The following is a 21810-nucleotide window of genomic DNA, read 5'->3' on the forward strand; positions in this document are numbered from 1 at the left end:
ACTCTGTGAAACGTTCACTGACCAAAACGGCACTCTGTGAAACGTTCACTGAACAAAACGGCGCTCTGTGAAACGTTCACTGAACAAACGGCACTCTGTGAAACGTTCACTGACCAAAACGGCACTCTGTGAAACGTTCACTGAACAAAACGGCAACTGAGATTTCAGGTGAACACGGAACAGAAATGTTTTGTCCATGAGCGTTTGGTTTAAAAGTGTGAAGACAGTTTGAATGAATACCCACTTGTCTCTCCAAATAAGGTGCTGTATTTCACCAGAACGAATTGCCAGCTATGTGGATGTGGTTTGTTTGACATGGGGTTCAAAATACCAATACAAATGTATTCGAGGAAAAGAAAATAACACTCACTTCTACCAAGGTTCTAAACAAGCAAAATATGTAGAACTGAGTTGAATGTATATTGGGTGTATTGGGTAATTCATTGTTTAATACAGCCTACAAGAAACCATACTTATAAGAGGCGCACATACAATAATGTTAGTGAGCCATAAAGCGGGTCCACTGCCTCTGTCTATACATTGTACTTAGCTTCTCATTAAGGTTCTCATAAACTCCATAATACACTTTTAATTCACAAACAAAGTTAGGTCACTGTGAGACTGTGGGGCTCTTAAATCGCCCGACACCTAGTCGATCTCCCAGACACCAGAGAATATATCAAGAAACGAATACAAATCAAGTCTGTAGAATGATTTGGCAAATCTAGACTGCCTCAGCCCTGAATTAAGCATGGTTCTGGGCTCCTCTTGGATTGTATTTTATATTTCGTAGACATATATTTTTAATTAACATAACTAACTTTCTGAGACAGTCAGACTAAAAGTTGGTCTATACCACAGCATGTGTGGGCGTGTACCAAGGACTTACTTCCAGCAGAGACCATATAATAGATCTATTATATGGTCTCTGCTTCCAGAAACTCCTCACAGCGCGAAAGGTATGTTAACGCTTGAGGTTTGCCAAGCAGGGTTGCTTTTGAAATGGTACCAAGGCCGTAGTTAACCTTTTTTGACAGGGGGGTGCAAATATTTGTAGAAGTATCACTTGTCCCCAACTTGTATTTTCATGATTCAAATAAAACTGTTTTTTATATTAAAAAAACGGGGGGGGGGGGGGGGGGGGCGGTTACAACAAGCTGCCCTTGTCATTCAGCTTGGCATGAAAGTCGACGGTGTGTACATTAAGATTTCAGCTATGAGTCGCACTTTTCCTTTGAAAATAACAAATTTATTATTTGATTTTCAATTAATATTATGCAATGTGAAATATATGCATGTATATATCTAGGAATTTACACGTCTGATAGGTGACGTTTTAATCATAAAAGAGGCTCCACCCTTTTGCATATATTGCTGGCTTCACCTTTCAAAATGTTTACCCTTTTGTGTACATAACAGGCTTCTCCACTCCCGGGAAAGTACATCTTAATCTACTCTACTGTATAAACACTGCCTCCTACCTGTATATATGGGATCGGGTGGTCAGGCTATCTCCACAGCTCCAAAACCCAAGCACATTCAGTCATTATTCACGGCTGAATTGGAGGCAATTCATCATGCACTCAAACTCATTCCGGAACTTCCGGAAGCAAAGGCAGTCGTCCTATCAGACTCGCTAAGTGCACTTCAGGCCATCAGTGGCAGAAACTCAAACTCCTGGCCAAACACAGTCAACAATATTCTATACGAATATACAAAACTATCGGACCAAGGGCAACAGGTGGAGCTGTGTTGGATCCCCTCTCACATAGATATTCATGGAAATGAAAAAGCAGACTCACTGGCGAAGCTAGCTCTAGACAAAGCGGATATACAGCCTATTCCCTTTAGTAAACTAGAGATAAAAAGCAAAATCAAAGCCTCCATAGCAGAAAGATGGCAAGCCCAATGGGACGCAAGTAAGATCGGCAGATGGCTATACAAAATTCAACCCAAGGTCCAACAAAAGCCAAACTCATACTCAAATGAAAGGAAAATTGAAATTGCTATCTCACGCCTCAGACTCGGTCACAAAAAGCACTATGACAAAGTTTGTTCATCTTGCAATCAGGCTGAAACCATTGATCACGTGTTACTAGAATGTCAAGACCATGCCCCAGCCCGGGCTAGTTTAAAACAAGAATTGCAGTCAGATCCGCTATCTGTCATAGATCTGCTAAAGCCAAGAGATGCAATAGCGAAGGCCAAACTAACTCTATTTCTGGTGACGGACAGTTACTCGAACGTATATAAACAGAGCAGCCAAGGATAGAAATGAAATCATATCAATATAAGAAAATAGAAATCATATCAATACAAAAACAGAAATTATGTGAACACCAAACTCACAATAGATAGGTGTACCCTACTCACACACATGAGTCCCAAAAAGGGACAGGTCAGCCGAAATTGCCTAGGCAGAAGGCGACCTCCTAAACACTTAATGCAACAACAGGCTAGCTGACTTGGTTGAGGCATGCCATCGATCCCAATTGCGTGGATTGATGCTCATGATATCAATCACTGTATTATCTGGTCCAGACTCGATTATTTACAAACCGCCGTCATATAGCTGGGATATTGCTGAATGCGGCGTTAAACAACAAACAAACTTGGCAACGTAAATCCATCTTCCCGAGGCACGAGAGTTAACTGACTTTAAAAGTCTAAGCCTCTCCTATGGACCAATCAGATTTCCACCTCTCGTATCGCTTGCATTTGCTTCAAACAAAATGGCGGCGCCAAGTCAGGACGATCTGCTCGATTATCAAGATCTATATTGTGATAAAACGGGTCTTACATCGCGAAATGCACCAAATCACATGAGTACCTTGATGAAAAACATGAAAAGATTTTTAAAATATCTGTTGACAACGCGTTGGCGGTGCAGATGCTTTGAAAATCCTGCAATCGACCGAAATCTGCACGACAGATTACGAACCGGATTTCGATTTTGATGCGCGATTTTGATTGGACTATGCATAGACTCGTTAGTCCAGCCAAATTGTAACTCCATAATACCAGCCTAGTTCGGCAAGGGTGGAAACGGGACTTTTATAGTCAGTTAACTCTCTTGCCTCGGGAAGATGACGTAAACCATACTCTGTTCATCACATGCTTGATAACAGTGTTAGAACCTACACCGAAACGTCGCTCCCAATTGTAATAAAGAAGTTGTTCATCCGTATATCTTATCCTTACTAATAAAAGATAGCTGAGATTTTTCCAGTCACATTTCAAATTATACACATGGAAAGAATGTTGCATTTTTCTCACTTTCTACTTAAACTTAATTTAACTGTACAAACGTAGGTGATTTTAAAACAAACCACGGATTTCTGCTTAAAAAGTAATTAATTGATTTATGGCCCTATGAGGAGTTTTATGGGATCCCCCGCCTACAAGCCCAGTAATCAAAACACACAGCAAATAACACCGCTTATTTGCGCTGAGTAGTGTACTTCCTAAAAAACTATATCGTATTCCTAAAAAACAACACTTAGGTTATACCAGTGTTTATTCTGTTTGCAGAGTAGATGTAATCAAACTGGAAGTCTTCATTCCAGCAATGGTAACACTACCGGATGTTCATTTTCACTCCCAGTGTTTGAATGACATTATGTGGAAATAGATAGTTGTTTGTTTTTATATTCAAGTTGGTATTTCCGCTATTCAAAGTGTGCAGTGGGGCCGTCTTATCAACAGTCATTTCTGTGACAAAAATGCAAAGTTTAATTAATTAAGTCCACTCGCATTTTTGCATTTAATTAACACCAGCGTTAATTTCAAGATTTACAGTACATACTATTCAAAAGAAGTTAAAGAACACTCGATTCTTTCATATGGCTATGTTTAGTCATGACAGAAAGCTTTAAAGCGATAGAGCGAAAAAGCAATATTTATTTTCTTGTAGTGTAGTAAATTAGCAAGATTCACAGACAACAACTTAATAGTCGTTATTCATATTTTCATTTTATTCATACTACTACCCCATTCTTCCTTCAATCTTAAAAATGAAACTTTAAAGGATACATTGAACAAGAACAAATAATGAATTACATATAGACCATACATTGACAAATAATTGTCAGTATTTTCAGCCACTGTTTGTATTGTTTGTAGTGTCAAAAGAATTATTTTGAAGGTTAACAGATTTGGAGTGAAGCCGAATACGTGCTCGTCCGATTACGGGATGACAATTATATTGATAAAGATACATGAACATTATGCAGACAAAAGTTACACTGTTATGTTTCCCTTAAAAATACAGATCGACTAGATATATGTTTTCAACCTTAAGTCACATATACGTCATTACCCGTAACCACATTCCTTGGACAATAGAAATGTAATGCGTTGTAACTATTATTTTAAAACAATTCGATCAAACTGTCTTCGGGAATTACATTTCAAATGTTAATGTGCTTGTAAAATAGAGTCGAACTTTTCCCACAGGTGTGAATAGGTATCCAATTATAGTATAGGCTCTTTGTTCAAGCAGGAATATTCATATTCATGTAACAATTCTCTATCTATTGAACTGTATGGTTGTCATCAATTGTGCGTTCTGATGTGAGTTATGTAATTATCTACCACATAGACCCACACACTAATTAGGATGTCTCTCCATGTGTGTAGTTTACTCGTTCGCTCGTCACTCCGAAACCCATGCAGGTTCGATTCCCCGCATGCGTACAATGTGTGAAGCCCATTTCAGGTGTTCCCCGCCGTGATATTGCTGGAATATTGTTGAAATCGACTTAAAACCATACTCACTCACTCACTCACATCGGTCTTAATCAAATTACGTACATATACTTGCAGATTTGCACAAGACAAGAGACACAATATACAAGTTGATCATAAATCAAATGTCAAAAGGAATATTTACGGACACCAGGACGACACACTGTAACATCATATTCAACTAAAAAAAAGTTAAAGAACACCCACAATTATAAGATTGTATTTTGCAATACAATCAGCCATGACTGATTAACCATAATCTTTGAAACTTCTTTTGAAAAATATGTGTATAGATTTTAACCTGATTCAGTTAAAGGTATTGCACTGACCCGCCACACGCTTTCGGCGTGATGGTCACATAAAACTAAATAGGGCCCCAGATCAATCAATTACATTTTACGCAGAAATCTGTTGGTTGTTTTAAAATCACCTACGTCTGTAAAGTTAAATTATAATTTAGTAAATAGTGAGAAGATTTCAACATTCCCCCCAATTGAAACAACAAACACATGCAACCCCAACAGTGGTCAAGAGGGAATATTGCATTACCGCGAGAAAGCGACAGAGCAAGAAAGGCATGTCCCCTCTTGGCCACCATATATATACGCCCACGGGGAGTTTGTCAGTGTTTTCCTTTGATGTTTAATGCCTCATTCTGCAATATTCCAGTGTTATAACGGCGCCTCGAATCTTCACGGGTGGGGGTTGTAAACTGCCAGGCAAAAGAAATTATACACCCACGTTTGATGGTGGCTGAATTAAAACAAACAAGAAATGGTGATTCGCTGGTGATGTATTTAATACCAGGTATCAGAGTTGTGGTTGGACCTTAAGGTTGCTGTGTTTCGGCGACTGTGTCAAGCCCTAGTGACGTTTTGAAAACGTTTGTATTTTTTCGGTCTAATCCAATTTAATCAGAAATATATACACTGTTGCGGGAAGACTGATGGGGTATGCAATTCTACGTTTGTCAGGACCATAGTTATTCTGGGCAATGATTCTGTTGGGAAGCTGAGGGTCTCAGACCAGGCCCCATCAGTGTCATGCTTATGCATGCTCTTTGCTACAACGACCTGATCACAATGTTAGCAATGCCATATGGTGTCATCGTCTGTCATGTCCTCATACTAGGATACCAATGATGTTTTGTTTGTTTGTTTGTTGTTTAACGCCGCACTCAGCAATATTCCAGCTATATGACGGCGGTCTGTAAATAATCGAGTCTGGACCAGACAATCCAGTGATTGATATCATGAGCATCGACCGACGCAATTGGGATCGATGACATACATCAACCAAGTCAGCGAGCCTGACCAATGATGTAAATGTATATCAACAGTGACCAGTGATGTAAATGTATATCAACAGTGATGTGTTAATTCTCCCATCACTGTAATCGACGTTCTTAATGCTTACTCCTTACTCATGCATCACCAAACTGCCAATATATACCTGTGACTTATAGACTCTTTATGGCTAATCACCCAACCTCTCGCCGTGCCAAGAAGAATTGTAATGCCTATTGTACCATGGGCCACTGGCCTCCAAGTACCGAAATACAGTCTCATGTCTCTCATGTCCATACAACTTTGCAGGTGTTGATAGAGGAACTGACACAACAATGACTATGTGACTATTGGCCTTTGCTGTACTGTGACCAATGGGCTATTAATGATAAAGAACTTACCACAAAAGAATATATTCATATACACGATACTTATTCCATATCAATTGCATGCCGTATATGGATCAGATGAGGTGAGGAGAGGAAAGGTGAAATGGACTTTAACGTCGCGTCCAAGATTATTGCACTTATATAGAAAAGTGCATGCACGTGTGCGTGTGCGTGTGCGTGTGCGTGCGTGCGTTTTCTGCGCGTGTGTGTGTGCTTGTACTAGTACGGACTGATGCCGATTTTATAGTGCTATCCCACTGAGGAACAAGAATATCTATACTGACTCCGAGCCGACAAGTACTTGTTTAAGCGCATTAATGCCGAACGCTAGACAAGTAACAATTAGTACCATCTTTTGACGTCTTTTGGTATGACGCGTCCAGGGATCAAATCCCGGCTCTGCGGGAGGACGCTCTACCACTAGACCACGGAGGCGGTCTGCATCAGATGAGAGATAGGTTGTCATTTAAAATACTTAATTCAACTCTTGGAGGTGGACGCCAAGGATGCGACTGGTCTTGTAGGTGGACACCTACATTTCAACAATGCACATTTAGAACTCAAATGTCTCCTTGACGAAAAGTAATAGGCATGATTAGGTCCTGCAGGTTGCTAGTGATCTAAACAAGTTATTTAGTTTGATTTTAAGGTCATGGAATTTGCATGGGCAAACCGGTGACATGACAAATACAGCAGGGTCTGGGAAGACGCACACAATTGAAGTCCGGTAACAGAGGACTCACAGCACCCAGAGGTAGATTCAGAATCCTCCCCATGTGTGTTTACTTGTTCGAACTGTACGCAATTGGTTGAAAGATGCAAGATTGAAATGAGCATGGCGTCATAACATCGTCCCAACGTTCAGTGACGTATTGAGGATTATTTTCGACTGGTCGCAGTCGTGTTAGGGGACAAGCTCATGAAAGCTACCAGCAGCGTACTGGGTCATAGCACGACATTATGTGGTGGCTGCTCCCTAATGGTGTTCACTGGCACCACCTACAATTCGTTATCTGACGACCCGATTAGTCGTTAGTTTGAATTTCAACATAGTAGTGTGTTGTTTTATGGCAGTGCAATTTATTGTTAAACATGGTTGTAATTGTATAGCATTGTTTCTATTGAGATTCAATAAAAGTTCATTGCATTTTGACAATAAATAGTTGTCAGGAATGCACTACTATCTAATGTAAGCAGCGCTGTGGAGGTTACTATATTTAGATGCCAGCGTGATCTAGAAACTTCCGGAACAGCTAGACTCGCCCAGATTGTATAAAAACTTCTGGAATATAATTAGACCATACAAGAGGGACAAGCGTGTGTCTCTCTCATCTCACATTACCTCAAGACCAGCCGTTGTGTAAAGATGATTGTTTTTAACCCTGGCTATCCACCCAAGGCGTATTTTGGAAGCTTGACCACTGTTCCTGCGAGGTGAATATTATTACAATTGATATCATATTATATAGTGTTTATATATTGTACTTGTACCGCCATTCTACTGTGTTCTGCCATTGTACTTGATGTGCAGTAAATTGTATTTGTGAAGCTAGTTAATTTCATAAAAAAACCAATTGTTAGATGTATACCATTTCTTTTTTGTTTGTTGATTTCACATTGAATTCTGGTGTGTACAGATTTCTGGGTTAACTTATTGTTTCAATTTCGACACGTAACAGTATCAAAGGATGTTTGTGACGAATGATTACATCCGGGTACTATTTTGCTCAACTAAATGTCCTGGTCTCAAAACCATGAAACATCTAGTGGAATCACCTGGACGTCGCTGGCGCCAACGTCCTGTATCGCCTCATGCACAGTCTGCAAGAGAGAGAGAGAGAGAGAGAGAGAGAGAGAGAGAGAGAGAGAGAGAGAGAGATTATAACATTCAAAGCCTCAGTTAACCTTACAAAAATGATGTCCGATGCAATTCCCTATTTTGACTTGACCCATTGTTCAAGTGTTTTTTTTCAGATGCCTTGCCTTTGCATGTGTTTGTGACTGGTGCCATCGTTGGGGCAGGATACACTCACCTTTTCGCGAACACTATTTGATAGAGATTCTTACATGTTGCAAATGATATAGTCGGAATCGTACAATCGACTCTGCTTTTGGCTTTTTGAATATGAAAAGGGTTTTGTTGCTTATATTTACTGTACACCGAACCTTTTAGTAACTTGTCTCGGAAATAAAGGTTCTTTAAGATACAACAACCATTTTAATTAGGCCATTATTAACATATCATGCGCATGATAAACTATCCTTCATCAAACACACATCAACTAAATGAATCGGGTGGTCAGGATCGGTGACTTGGTTGATTGTCATCGTACCCCCACGGTGTGGATCAAATTTCTCATAACACCAATCACCGGATTGTCTTGTCAAAACTTCCAATATTTATATGCCCTCTCATAGCTGGAATATTTGATGAGTATGGCTTTAAACAACAACATGTATATATCGTCGTGTGACCCGTGAAGATCCGGGGTAGAATAGGTCTTCATCAACCCATGCTTGCCGTAAAAGGCGACTATGCTTGTCGTAAGAGGCGACTGACGGGATCAGGTGGTCAGGCTCACTGACTTGGTTGATGCATGTCATCTTGACCCAATTCTGTGGATCGATGCTCATGATGTCAATCACTGGACTGTCAGGTCTAGACTCGATTATTTACAGACCGCCGTAATATAGCTGGGATATTGCTAAGTGCGGCGTAAACAAAAAACGCTGGTACGTCCAGGGTCCGGGTCCACAAAGCGATATTAGCTCAAAGGTAATCGTAGCTCCCATTCTTTAACCTAGGTTTACGATATTCGTAACACTAAGATCCCTTCGTGGGATGGAGCCTAGGTCGGACATGACGTGGCCCGACATGCCAGGGTAGTGATCATGGAGTTCCAACTAGCCCCCACTCGTGGAATGTCCCAGTAGGAGAGTGGGTACACGTTCCCCACAACACAGATTGTTTTCTCCCCACTGATAAACAACAATGTCGACCTTATTATACGATCACGGCCCAGTGTTAGCTCCCCTGCCACTTATCGCCAGGTGTCTGTGGGTGAAGCACTTTGATTGAGTGTTACGTCGTAGTCGGACAAGTCAATGCGGATCACCTATACCTGATAAGAAATAGTTCATATTCAGAATATACATCGGCAGAGTTAGAGAGGTATCGGGTATTGGGTTTTACATTCTGTTTGTTACTGAGCTCGGACTTCCTGCTTCTACACAACAGTGCAGGGATTGTTTTTGGCCGTATGAGCTTATTGGAGAACCTCCCCACAGAGACAATAGAATGTTGACCTGTTTGTATGGAAAATAAAATGACGCACTCTTACCAACGTGGAGCCACTTTGACACGCTCTCTAGGCTCTAAGAAACATTGGATCCCACATACAACAATTGAACATTCACAATGCATTGGGTGAAGGTAACAGTATACCGTCAACTGGGGGCGGTTTAACGCGATTAGTGTACAGTATATCCACTTAGCGATATCATTTCTGTGCAGGAAACAACGGAGTCCCAGACATCCATGGATGGATTATCCTAATCTGGCGAGAGTGGTTGGTAATCCAGCGTCAGGATTATAGTACAGGTCGGTATCGACTGCCAGGCATATATCACGGTGACTGACTGAGTGACTGGCGACTTGGCGGAGGCGATTCGAAGTGTTCGTTTGTCAGTAGTGTACTAACAAGTCTGTATAAACAAAGGGCCTGTATTTCATGTTCTAACTGTGCGATAAAACCCCACTTAAGGACTTTGTCATTCTACTGCCCTATAGCTGTAGAACTCTCAATTGGATGGTCGATAGTCAGGTGAGTACAGACTTTTCTGTGACGCAGTTGGTTTAAACATGGCATATATTTCATTTGGATAAGTTTACTGCAAATACTTATGCTGTTTTACATGTTGTAACAAATGATCAATATCAGCTGACGGTGTGCCCGACAAATTTACATCTCAAAGATAAACACGTTAATAACAGTTTGAGGGACATCAAAAACCGTTATATATGCAGTTCTGCTGTCTAATGGATCACGACTCAGCTTACTCGTCACTCACCAATCTTTAACGGTCAAACTGTCTTTGTGTGAACACTATGTCAGTAGCGGAGCATGTTTAAAGGCATGTGTATACACCGGTCTGTTGACTCTAATTTCTGACTGTGTATAAACGTTAAGCTTAAAGTTAACAAAGAAACACTATTACGGAAAAAAGCCACACCTACACCGGCAGCCACCCATCAAACAAAGAAACAACATAAACATACAACAACATATGTAATTTAACCCGCTGGATTAAAAATAAAATCTTCTACACTTCGCTGTGTCCTGGGGGTGTTGAGTTCCGCTCCTAAGATCTTAAATACGTAAGCGCTTTTCAGCCAACGCGCTTTTCACAGAGGGACTTTATCAATGGTAGGTTGCTTTGTGAAGCCCTTTCATGGCTGGCCAGACGAACTATATTATGTCAAACACTGGGAAGAAAGGCTGTAGGCAAGGGGTTGAAATCTCAATATCGGATTAGGGTTAATTCCTTTGCCGTTTGTCAAGAGGTTTTTGTGCGAGTGCCATGTAAGAATCTATAGTTGAAAGTAGATGAATTAACCCATGTTCCGCTAACCGCAGTGAACTCATCTCACTGATTACAAGGGTTATATATAATTGTCGCCAGGCACGCGAATATTTCAATCAGATAAAAGATGTCTGAAATGAAAGCGAGCTCATCCAGTCACTGCTTGTCGACTAGTAAGTTACCAACACAAACCTAAGCTACATGAAGGGTTAATCGACAGCGATGATCGAGAGTTGTGTTTGTACCGCACATGCCATGTACACACCACACATATGTTGTGTATGAGAAGTTCCGTGGCATACTTGTATCGAGCTATTTATTAGTTTAATCAGTCTGTGTAAGTACGTTTGCATAAAACGTTTCTTTTTACTTATATATGATTGTTATATTTTAGATGAAATGTTCCATATCGTACCCGTTCTCTTAGTCTGTGGCACTGCTGATGAGGCAATCCATGATATTGGTCATATCTACCTGATAATTTTGCTCTTTTTCTTTATTGCAGAAAGCCATATGTTGAGATCCTCTCCCCACAAGCATATAACAAGATGTCCTTGATGAGGGGTTGACGAGGGGTGGTTCCTGATCATATCACCCTAGTGACCTATCAACCACCCATAATGCCGGTGGCCGTGGAGAAGAAGGTGATGTTCTCACCCGAGTGTCTGGAGAAGTCTCCAGACATCGACGCCAGTTCCGTCATATTCCAGACACTGGTGCCCCGACGCCGGAGAGACCGGTTCGGCCGTGACACAACAAGTCAGTCTGATTATTTGCTGTCTGCTACATTATTTCCCACCGGAGTCAGGGCGCCTGCCCTTGAGGAGCTGCAGCAAAAGTGTGGCCCCATCAGTCGAATTGAAAAGCCCAGACTTGTCCCCAGGGGGATAATAGCCTCGGAGTCTTGGCCTGGGTCAGGACCGAAAGTGCTCACCCTGCGGAAAGGGAAAGAGAGCCCGCCTGACAGCCACCGGTCATCGCAGAACAGGTCTGAAGCTTTGCACTGCAACTTCCGGTCATACCATTGGTCACAGATGATGAAGAAGAGAGATGTCCGAGATCCTATGTATATCAATACCTACTGTCCAGATGAAAGACCGCTTCGGTTTAAGGAAACGTCCTTCCCGCGGATTACCAAGGGCAGACCATGGTCGGTCGGGGAATCTAATCCTTCAAAACGATTTGTGAGGGTAAGGGATGAGAGAAAGAGTGCTGGCCAGCTGACGTGTAAAACCAGAGTTCAGGGGACGCCACTGCACCCGTCTAGGGAGGCGTTCCACGCAGTTGCTAACAAGGAGGACAGTGAACAGTATTTTGAAGTGAAGCGCGTGTCAGCTGATGAGAGAAGTCGACCCAGGGGGCAGGGGACGTGTCTGTACTCGCAGGTTCGTCAGTGTATAAGGCTAGCAAGGAATCATGACCCTAGACGGGGGAAAAAGATTGAGCGGCCGATGAAGTCTGAAATAGGCAAATACAGACCATTCTCAACAACCCGGATCCGCACCCCCTGTGTCTCCCCACAGCCGCATTCCTCCTACAAGGAACATGATTCGGCTGACACGTATCGAAGTTACGTCATTACGAAAGCTCTTCAGACCAAGATGAGCGGATCAAGGTCAGCGGGAACTATTGCTAGTGGGGTCGTGGCCCGCAACAACACCGCTGCATCTACGTACTTTGATGTCGAATCTCAGGTGGTTCAATCAGTGGCAGATAGCAACATGCCAGACAGTGACTGTAAAACATTAAGTGGGGTGTCTCACGACTCAGAGATGGGACCAGTGACCAGGCACCAACACGACCCCCTGATTATTGGGCTTGACATTCGGGGGTCCACCATCGTCCCACCGAAGTCGAGCAAATCAAAAGCATCAGATTCAGACTACAACGACAAACCCGTGGTTACTTTCAGTCCCAAGAAAGAAGCTATTACAACGAGATGCCGCAAAAGATCCAAGACGTCCACCAAGTCAGGACTGAGTGGTCATAGTGATGTGGGCATCCCGGCGGAGGAGCTAACCACCCCTCGCCAGGAGGAGGACATCCTTCCCGAACCCGTCCCCATCCAGTTGGACGAGAGTGGGAACCCCACCATTTGGCAACACAACCCCCTCCCACGGGACAGCCCGGACTCCAGCGTCATCAAGATCCCTGCTGCATTGTCCATGCTAAGTATAGAAGATACGGAGGACACGGACACCCACGACGAAGGCTTCTGATGTGATGACTCAGTTCCCGCTGTCAGACCCTTGGCACTCAATTGACCAACAGCACTTTAAGGTTGGATTAGCCATGTAGAGTAGAGACAATGACAACAATGTGCAGTATAGGGTGTTTTTGTGATATTATCTTTACAATTCATGCATATTTTGATTGAAAGCACACACACACACACACACACACACACACACACACACACACACACACACACACACACACACACACACACACACACACACACACACACAAACACACACACACACACAAACACACCACCACCACCACCCGCCACCCGACTCTTGTCTAGGTTATACAACGATACGTATGGCGTCGTGGAGCTGATATAGCTGGGGACGGGGCAAACCAAGGTAGACATGTTTCCACCGTCCACGACTCAGGAACTGTAACATAATATCAGTATACGGATACCGTACCGGATACTCAATCATATTTGATTCTCGTGAACATCCTTGCAATGGACACAATGTCATCTGTTTATATACATGGAATACAATGAAAAGGATCATCTGCATATTATTAAACTTGTAATACTATTTCATGATAGTTCATGGTTTTGCTATCATAAGTCAATATTGCCTTACAAGTGTTACCATGCACGAGTGTCTATAGACTAAGATATAATCTATGGGATTTTTTTAATTACACAATGCATTATTTCTTCTAAAATTAAAACAATAAATGTTCCTGATGCTGATTTCATGCTAGACTTGCTTTTATATACATCTAGATTGGTTTTGTGTTAAAAAATACATATAATACACAGCCATGATGCATGAGTAGAGTGTCTATTATTATTTTAAAGTCACCATCATCAAATCTAATCACACTTATGAGAATTTAACTTCAAACAAAGTGAAAAGATAGATATCTTGACCTCTCCGATATGAACACAACACAGGCTCAATACACGACGACGGCTGGTTGGCGGAAGCCCACACAGGACACGGCCATGCAGGAGGGAGTGAGATAGTTGGGATATGCGCCGCTTTGAATAGTATTTCACGGTGTGTCAGTTTAATGTGGAAGGAAAGGTATTATGTGGAGATTATTTTACGAGCATGTGTGTCATACTGATTTTACGAAACGAGTGTCAGAATTCTTGTATTTTCCGAGCGAGGGCGAGGGTAATACATGAATTCTTGCACGGGGTTCGTAAAATCAGTATGACACACATGCAAGTGTTTCACAACCGCCGTCCTCAGGCGGCTTCACACAGCCAAACATTAGTTTGCAAACAAAGGTTGGTAAATTCCAAAACGTTTGCCAACTTGAGTTTTCACATGACAAGTATGTGTTGTTCTTGCTGAGTTCAGCATGGCGTCACCGGTGAGCACTTTGTCCCAGTAGCATGTGAGAAAAATCACGGCGGCGGGGTTATTGATGTCTGTCTTCCTTCGGAGAAAGGATATGGGAGAAGGGAGATATGGGCACACCCCTATATTTCCAGAAATGTAACTTTGGGAGCCTATAAAACCATTATACAGGAACTGAGAAATGAAGGTGGACCTTCCTTTAGGAATTATCTGGGTATGGATGAAGCCTGTTTTGAAGTATTTATGTGTATAGTTTACATCAACTGGGCGGCATTGTTAACGTTATTCGAATCTTTCTCTCGCCCGGGAAATACAGGAATTCTGACACTCATTTCGTCAAATCAGTATAACACACATGCGAATGTAATAATTTCTGTATTACTCATTATTTCTTAATCCTTTTCAGGCCCCCGTTAGATAAACGCACTTATCATGACTACCATCTTAAAAAAACACAATTGTCGAATGACGTCAACAATCTTCAGCTATGACGTCGTTTCTAGTGTGACGTCATTTCGACCTTACGCCACAATAAGATTCGGATGACGGCAACAATGCAGTCCGGATGACGTGAACAATACACTGGATCTCGTGATGTGATATTGCACTAGTGCACATACGAGTTTTATTATCTCGATTACTTCGAAACCCATGGGTAATATTGTCACTAATCTTGAACACTTGAACTCAAGGTGAAACAGAAGCTGATGCACGGACCAGTCGTCAACACCGACATTCACTGGCTAGATTTTAGCATACTAGACTCTAGTAGTTGTGGGTTCAATTCCCCAATTCCCCTGATTATGATTCTTGGATAGTCAGCACCATCCCTTACTCGTCGGTTTCACCACTTTACAAGGCTGCGTGAAACTCAAGTCACTCACTTGTTTGTTTGTTTGTTGTTTAACGCCGCACTCAACAATATTTAAGCTGTGGGACAGCGGTCTCTAATAATTTAGCCTGGGCCAGACAATCCAATGGTTGACATCAAGAACATCGATCTACGCAAATGGGATACCATGACCGGCATCAACCAAATCAGCGAGCCTGACCATCCGATCCCGTTAGTCGCCTCTTATGACAAACATGGGTTGCTGAAGACCATTTCTAACCCGGCTCTTCGCGGGAGTATTTGGATGTACCCAAATGTGTCTTAGCAGTGAGTAGCTGTGTGTAACGCCAGCACAGAGTCCTGTATAATTAATGTACGTGTAGCTATTGGCATAGCCATTTGGAACGATTGCGAGTCATTCACCATAAACACCGTAGTGGAAGTAACCATCCATGTATTCGTAGTCTACCGCGCATGTCGCGAACGGTCATCCGTACTTCCTGGTCTGCATGTAGTCACCTGTGTATATAATGTGATGTCTAACCAGTTGTCCGGAAAACACTATACATATGCCTGCATGGCCACACAACCACAACTGTCGCTTGCTTTTGCATTAATAATCTTGAATGGGTATATATTTGAAGTCTTTGATAGGCGTTTAGAAGTTGGAGAATATGAATACATGACACTTTTATGGATAGCTACTTCTTTTATTCTTGGTCACGACGTTTCAGAGTTACGTCTTGTTCCTTCATCAGGTGAATGCCGGGTAAGTGCATAGAGTTAATAAATATATATAAATCATGATATGTTTACACAACACAAAGTGGGATGATTGTAACAACATTATTGTAGCAGGGCAGTGAATGAGGAATATACACACACACGCTACGGATGAGAGACGTTTTATTCCGCCAATGGATGTGTCATATATTTATCTACATCCTGAAACGTATTAAAGGAATTATAAATAATATTAACATTGTACATAATGCAGTCTTCAATCACATTAATACAAATCGTTTTACACTACAAACACATCTTATTCATATATTAGTTGTTATACAGTACAACAATCTGCTAACTGATGTAAGAACCAAATAGAATAATTATCCATATATTATATTATCTAAGTGTAAAGAGATTATAAATCTCTTTCAAAATACATACATATACGTGAATTTACGAGTGTGACACACTTATGTGTTACACAAATATAGAAACAGACTATACAAGTAATCATGTGCCTACCCTGTGGGTGAGACTGGGGTGTCTTTCCGACCACAGTGCCGCAACGTATTATTCCGGATATCTGAATAAAACATATACTTTTATAACAATGACTAGTACAACTGTACTATTTACATACATTGAAAATATTACTCCGGATCCCGTATAGCACAGACTGTATCTTATACAGAACTAATCACAAAAGCCTGTTCCGTAAAAGACCACATACACTCTCCCTCATACATACAGGAATAAAGAGACAGAAAAGTGAAATATTAGTAATTCCCAAAGCTTACAATTTATGTCTTGTTTACCACATTTACGTAAACAGGTTGTAACTGAGAATATGATAATATTAAACACGTTTAGTTAAGTTAAGTAATAAAGGTTTGATATATATATGATTTTAGATGATTTTACTTGCCAACATGTCTGTGTAAGAAGTGTGTGCAGACTGAGAACATGCAGTGAGACAAAGGGTCAACTTTGAGGCCAATCAGTTGAGCAAGTCATGGCTTGGGTTTGTTAAGGCTTACAACATGAAGGACACATCAACAACATCTTAACCAATGATTAAACATGAAAGTTGAACACTTAAAAGCAGACACTGAAGGTGAATAAAATAAATATGTACAATGTTGCATCCGTCACTTATGACAAAGCCAATGAAATAAGTTTAATGTACAAAGATAACAAAAGAATGACGTAGCCAGTGGGATCAACAGGAGATGATTAAATTAAGTACACAGGAGGTGTAGTGATGCTAACGTGAAAGCAATATGGTAATCACGATGTCCGGTCCATTGTCGTAGACCATGTGAATCATGAGCATCGATCAACGCAGTTGAGGTACGATGACATGCTTCAACCAAGTCAGCGAGCCTGACCACCCGATCCCGTTAGTCATCTCTTTCGACAAACATGGGTTGCTGAAGACCAATTCTAATCCGGAATCCTCACGGGACTGTCTCACGAGTGAGTCGTTTGTTTTCAGGACTAGTTGTCCAGTTGTTAGTATTTGCTTTATCATAACTTCATTACGTTTTTAAGATACTTTTGATGTTACACTCCAGGCTCATACACACGCTACCAAAATACTGAAACCGAAACATTCAACGAAAACAAGCCCCTTAACATAGAACATATCAATATGTTTAAAAAAAGAAGAAGAAAAGAAATATCAATTCACTTCATCTTCACAAATACCCCCAAATTCGCAGCGTGAACACATGTGGGAGTGTCATATTTAATGCTCAGTGTATTGTGTTAATGCAGTTGTAGATATATACATTGTATACACAGTTGAAACTCAGTGATGGACCTGATATTTCAGTCACTCTCAAACAGTCAAACAGTCGAGTCGTTTTACTCAGATTTCGAGTCCCTCTGATATTTGGAGATGGGCGCACGACTGCCTACTCCCAAGGTCAGTCTGAGATACTAATATATCATATCATATTAATGTATTTTCCCCGAACAAACGATTTTTAAGGAAGGCGGTTTATGTTTCACTGAGTATATCTGGGAGGACTTATTTTTTATATCCCATTTGCGACTGCTCCAGATGATATTTATCGTATCGGACGCCATTTCTGCAAGAAGCGTCGATCGTGACCCTCTCAGTGGACGTTATAAATTAGCATATGGAGCAAATCCCACATGGGATAAAAATAATCTATAAAAATGCATTGATATGAAGGGAATGAACACATTCAATTTCAATATGCAGATCATGCAAACTTTACTCTGAAGAAGGACCAGAAGAAGACCTTTCAGGGGCATTGCCTAAAAGTCGGGCCGGGCCGGGCCAAGACGGGCCAAAGTGTTATTGGCTAATTACTTCATTATCTGCGATCATACCTACATATTATTGATGTAACATACACACATGACACTACTGAACAATCGCCAATCCAAAACGTGCAGCATAATTAAGTAATTCGGAGTAAATCACTTGAAAACTAGAAAGTGGAGCTATGTGTTAGCGTCGCTGATCTAGGTAACATGTAAAAGAGCAATCGTTAAACGAAATAAGATTTGACACGTATCAAATACTTCTAGCTATCGTGATACGAATTTTCATCTGTCGGCATAGCGTTTATATTTATAGGATAGTACTATATCTAAGTCAAAAACACTTTATAACGTCACTGTTCATCGTATTTAAAGCAGACACGTTGGTTAAAGTAGACCTCTTCTCCCTATACTCTCGACAGTCACACAGTTCGCTCCGACTTGGCCCGGGCTGTCAAAATCAACTTAAACCTCACAGATGTAACATGAAATGGATTCACATCTATAGATTAGCATTATATCTACCTAAATACCACTTTATAATGTTCCAGTGTATCACATTTAAAGAAATCTGGGCCGTTAAGGTGAAGCATTTTTACTGTATTTTCTTAAGAAAATCCAAGTCAGAAATGTTGGGTCCGACTTGGCCCGGGCTGTCAAAATCAACTTAAACCTCACAGATATATCATCAAATGGATTCACATCTATCGATTAGTATTATATCTACCTAAATACTACTTTATAATGTCACAGATGTGAATCCATTTGATGATACATCTGTGAGGTTTAAGTTGGTTTTGACAGCCCGGGCCAAGTCGGATCCAACGCTTCTGATATATATCTTCTGAAGAAAATACAGTAAAAATCCTTCACTTAGAGCACCTTGTTTTCTTGAAATACGATGCACCGTGACATTATAAAGTGGTATATAGGTAGATTTAATACTAATCTATAGATGTAAACACATTTGAAGATACATCTGTGTGTTTATAGTTGATTTTGACCGCCCGGGCCAAGTCGGACCCAACACAAGCCAAACACTTCTGATAGAGACTATGTTGAGAATGTAGAGGGAAAAGGGCTTCACTTTGAGCACCTTGTTTTCTTTAAGTACAGCGATCTGTGACATTATAATAAGATTAAGATTATAATATTACTATTTAAATACTAACTTTTATCAAGTACTGCATTTGATAAGTTCAAAAAAAAGTCGTTACTTCTGAGAATATATTGACCTCCCTCCCTTTAGTGTGATCTGATGCATATTTATTTTATACGCTCAAGACGTACATCGTGGGGGGGGGGGGGGGGGGGGGGGTCTTAAAATATGAAGCACCCATAAAATATAAATTATGTTACAACTGGGTGTAGCCACACTGAATCACGATTCATATTTTGACATAACTGTTCTGGCATTGCAGGTATATTGGTCAGTGTGTTCACACCCGAACAGTTGTGACATTGCAGGTATATTGGCCACTGTGTTCACACCCGTAGAGTGGTGACATTGCAGGTAAATTTGTCAGTGTGTTCACACCCCAACTGTTGTGACATTGCAAGTATATTGGTCAGTGTGTTCACACCCGAACAGTTGTGACATTGCAGGTAATTTTGTCAGTGTGTTCACACCCCAACTGTTGTGACATTGCAAGTATATTGGTCAGTGTGTTCACACCCGAACAGTTGTGACATTGCAGGTATATTGGTCAGTGTGTTCACACCCGAACTGTTGTGACATTGCAGGTGAATTGGCCACTGTGTTCACACCCGAACAGTTGTGACATTGCAGGTCTATTGGTCAGTGTGTTCACACCCGAACAGTTGTGACATTGCAGGTATATTGGTCAGTGTGTTCACACCCGAACAGTTGTGACATTGCAGGTGTATTGGTCAGTGTGTTCACACTTGAACTGTTGTGACATTGCAGGTGAATTGGCCACTGTGTTCACACCCGAACAGTTGTGACATTGCAGGTATATTGGTCAGTGTGTTCACACCCGAACGGTTGTGACATTGCAGGTGAATTGGCCACTGTGTTCACACCCGAACAGTTGTGACATTGCAGGTATATTGGTCAGTGTGTTCACACCCGAACAGTTGTGACATTGCAGGTATATTGGTCAGTGTGTTCACACCCGAACAGTTGTGACATTGCAGGTATATTGGTCACTGTGTTCACACCCGAACAGTTGTGACATTGCAGGTGTATTGGTCAGTGTGTTCACACCCGAACTGTTGTGACATTGCAGGTGAATTGGCCACTGTGTTCACACCCGAACAGTTGTGACATTGCAGGTATATTGGTCAGTGTGTTCACACCCAAACAGTTGTGACATTGCAGGTAAATTGGTCGCTGTGTTCACACCCGAACTGTTGTGACATTGCAGGTAAATTGGTCAGTGTGTTCACACCCAAACAGTTGTGACATTGCAGGTATATTGGCCACTGTGTTCACACCCGAACTGTTGTGACATTGCAGGTATATTGGTCGCTGTGTTCACACCTGAAATGTTGTGGCATTGCAGGTATCTTGGTCACTGGTAACTGACACACTTACAAACGCCCTAAGCGATACTTAAGTAAAGGCATCCACAGTCCTAGCTAATTTAATTCCACTCTCTTATAATGTGCAACAGTTAATGATAACACTAATTACGAAGGGACATGTCTCAGTTTCATTATGTGCTTATTACAATATTTCTGTCTGTGGCAAAGTCCAGTTTTAAATAGGATTATAGTTACATTTGGCATTTCAGCGTAAACCCGTACTCAAGCTATTTAGTTCAGCCCATTTTAATGGGTTAATGTAAAATGTGACGAAAGCTCAAAGTGACGCAGATCGTATGAACCTAAAATCACTGACAAACCCTGTCCTTTAACATGGACTTGAGCTGATATGGCTGGTTTTGTCCAGTGGATGCATTGTGGCACTCATGCATACTTGTTTAATGCTGCACTCAGAAATATTTCATTTATATGGCAGGGCCTATAAATAAATGTCGATTTAGGAGTATTAAAGAAGTTGTTATCCATAAATTGTGTCTACTTTGTCATCCGTCAATCTTCTAAGTAATGCCTATCAAACAATTCATCTGTGGGCTTGACAACTGTATAAGGATCTATTCCGAAACGTTACCTATACAGTATTAAGAAGTTGTTATAGATGAATTGTGTCTACTTTGTAATCTGAGTATGGGCCAGACAAACCAGTTTTTGACATAATGAGATCAACTTTGTCAGTCTGACCACCCCATAAATGCTACAATTATTGGTTGCCGTTCAATAGTGGATCCCTGTGGGTTTGATCGCCTTGTGAGCCCTGTTGTTCTTATCATTTAGCGTATCCCTGTATACCGATGTTACTTTCAAGGTATATATGATATTGCGGCCCACTT

The 21810-nt window shown here is 41.2% G+C and overlaps 1 protein-coding gene across 3 annotated transcripts; it reads left to right on the forward strand.

Annotated features, from left to right (window-relative positions):
- The first annotated feature begins 9480 nt into the window (after positions 1 to 9480).
- LOC124116324 lies at positions 9481 to 14000 on the forward strand. Of its 3 annotated transcripts, none has more exons than XM_046477608.2 (2): positions 9481 to 10022; positions 11511 to 14000. In XM_046477608.2, the coding sequence occupies exon 2, from the start codon at positions 11626 to 11628 to the stop codon at positions 13222 to 13224; it is 1599 nt and encodes a 532-aa protein (XP_046333564.2). In that variant the 5' UTR covers positions 9481 to 10022; positions 11511 to 11625; the 3' UTR covers positions 13225 to 14000. The 3 variants fall into 3 exon arrangements, with proteins under 3 accessions (XP_046333564.2, XP_046333563.2, XP_046333565.2); XM_046477607.2 differs by lacking the exon at positions 9481 to 10022 and adding an exon at positions 10029 to 10245; XM_046477609.2 differs by lacking the exon at positions 9481 to 10022 and adding an exon at positions 11257 to 11342.
- The last annotated feature ends 7810 nt before the right edge of the window (positions 14001 to 21810 follow it).

Source organism: Haliotis rufescens, unplaced genomic scaffold (genome assembly GCF_023055435.1).
Source record: "Haliotis rufescens isolate VD_foot unplaced genomic scaffold, xgHalRufe1.0.p SCAF_5, whole genome shotgun sequence".
Taxonomy (NCBI): Eukaryota; Metazoa; Mollusca; class Gastropoda; order Lepetellida; family Haliotidae; genus Haliotis; species Haliotis rufescens.

What these genes read in the sequence shown, in the direction of transcription:
- LOC124116324 (XM_046477608.2), top strand. Translation starts at nt 11,626, where the DNA reads ATGCCGGTGGCCGTGGAGAAGAAGGTGATGTTCTCACCCGAGTGTCTG.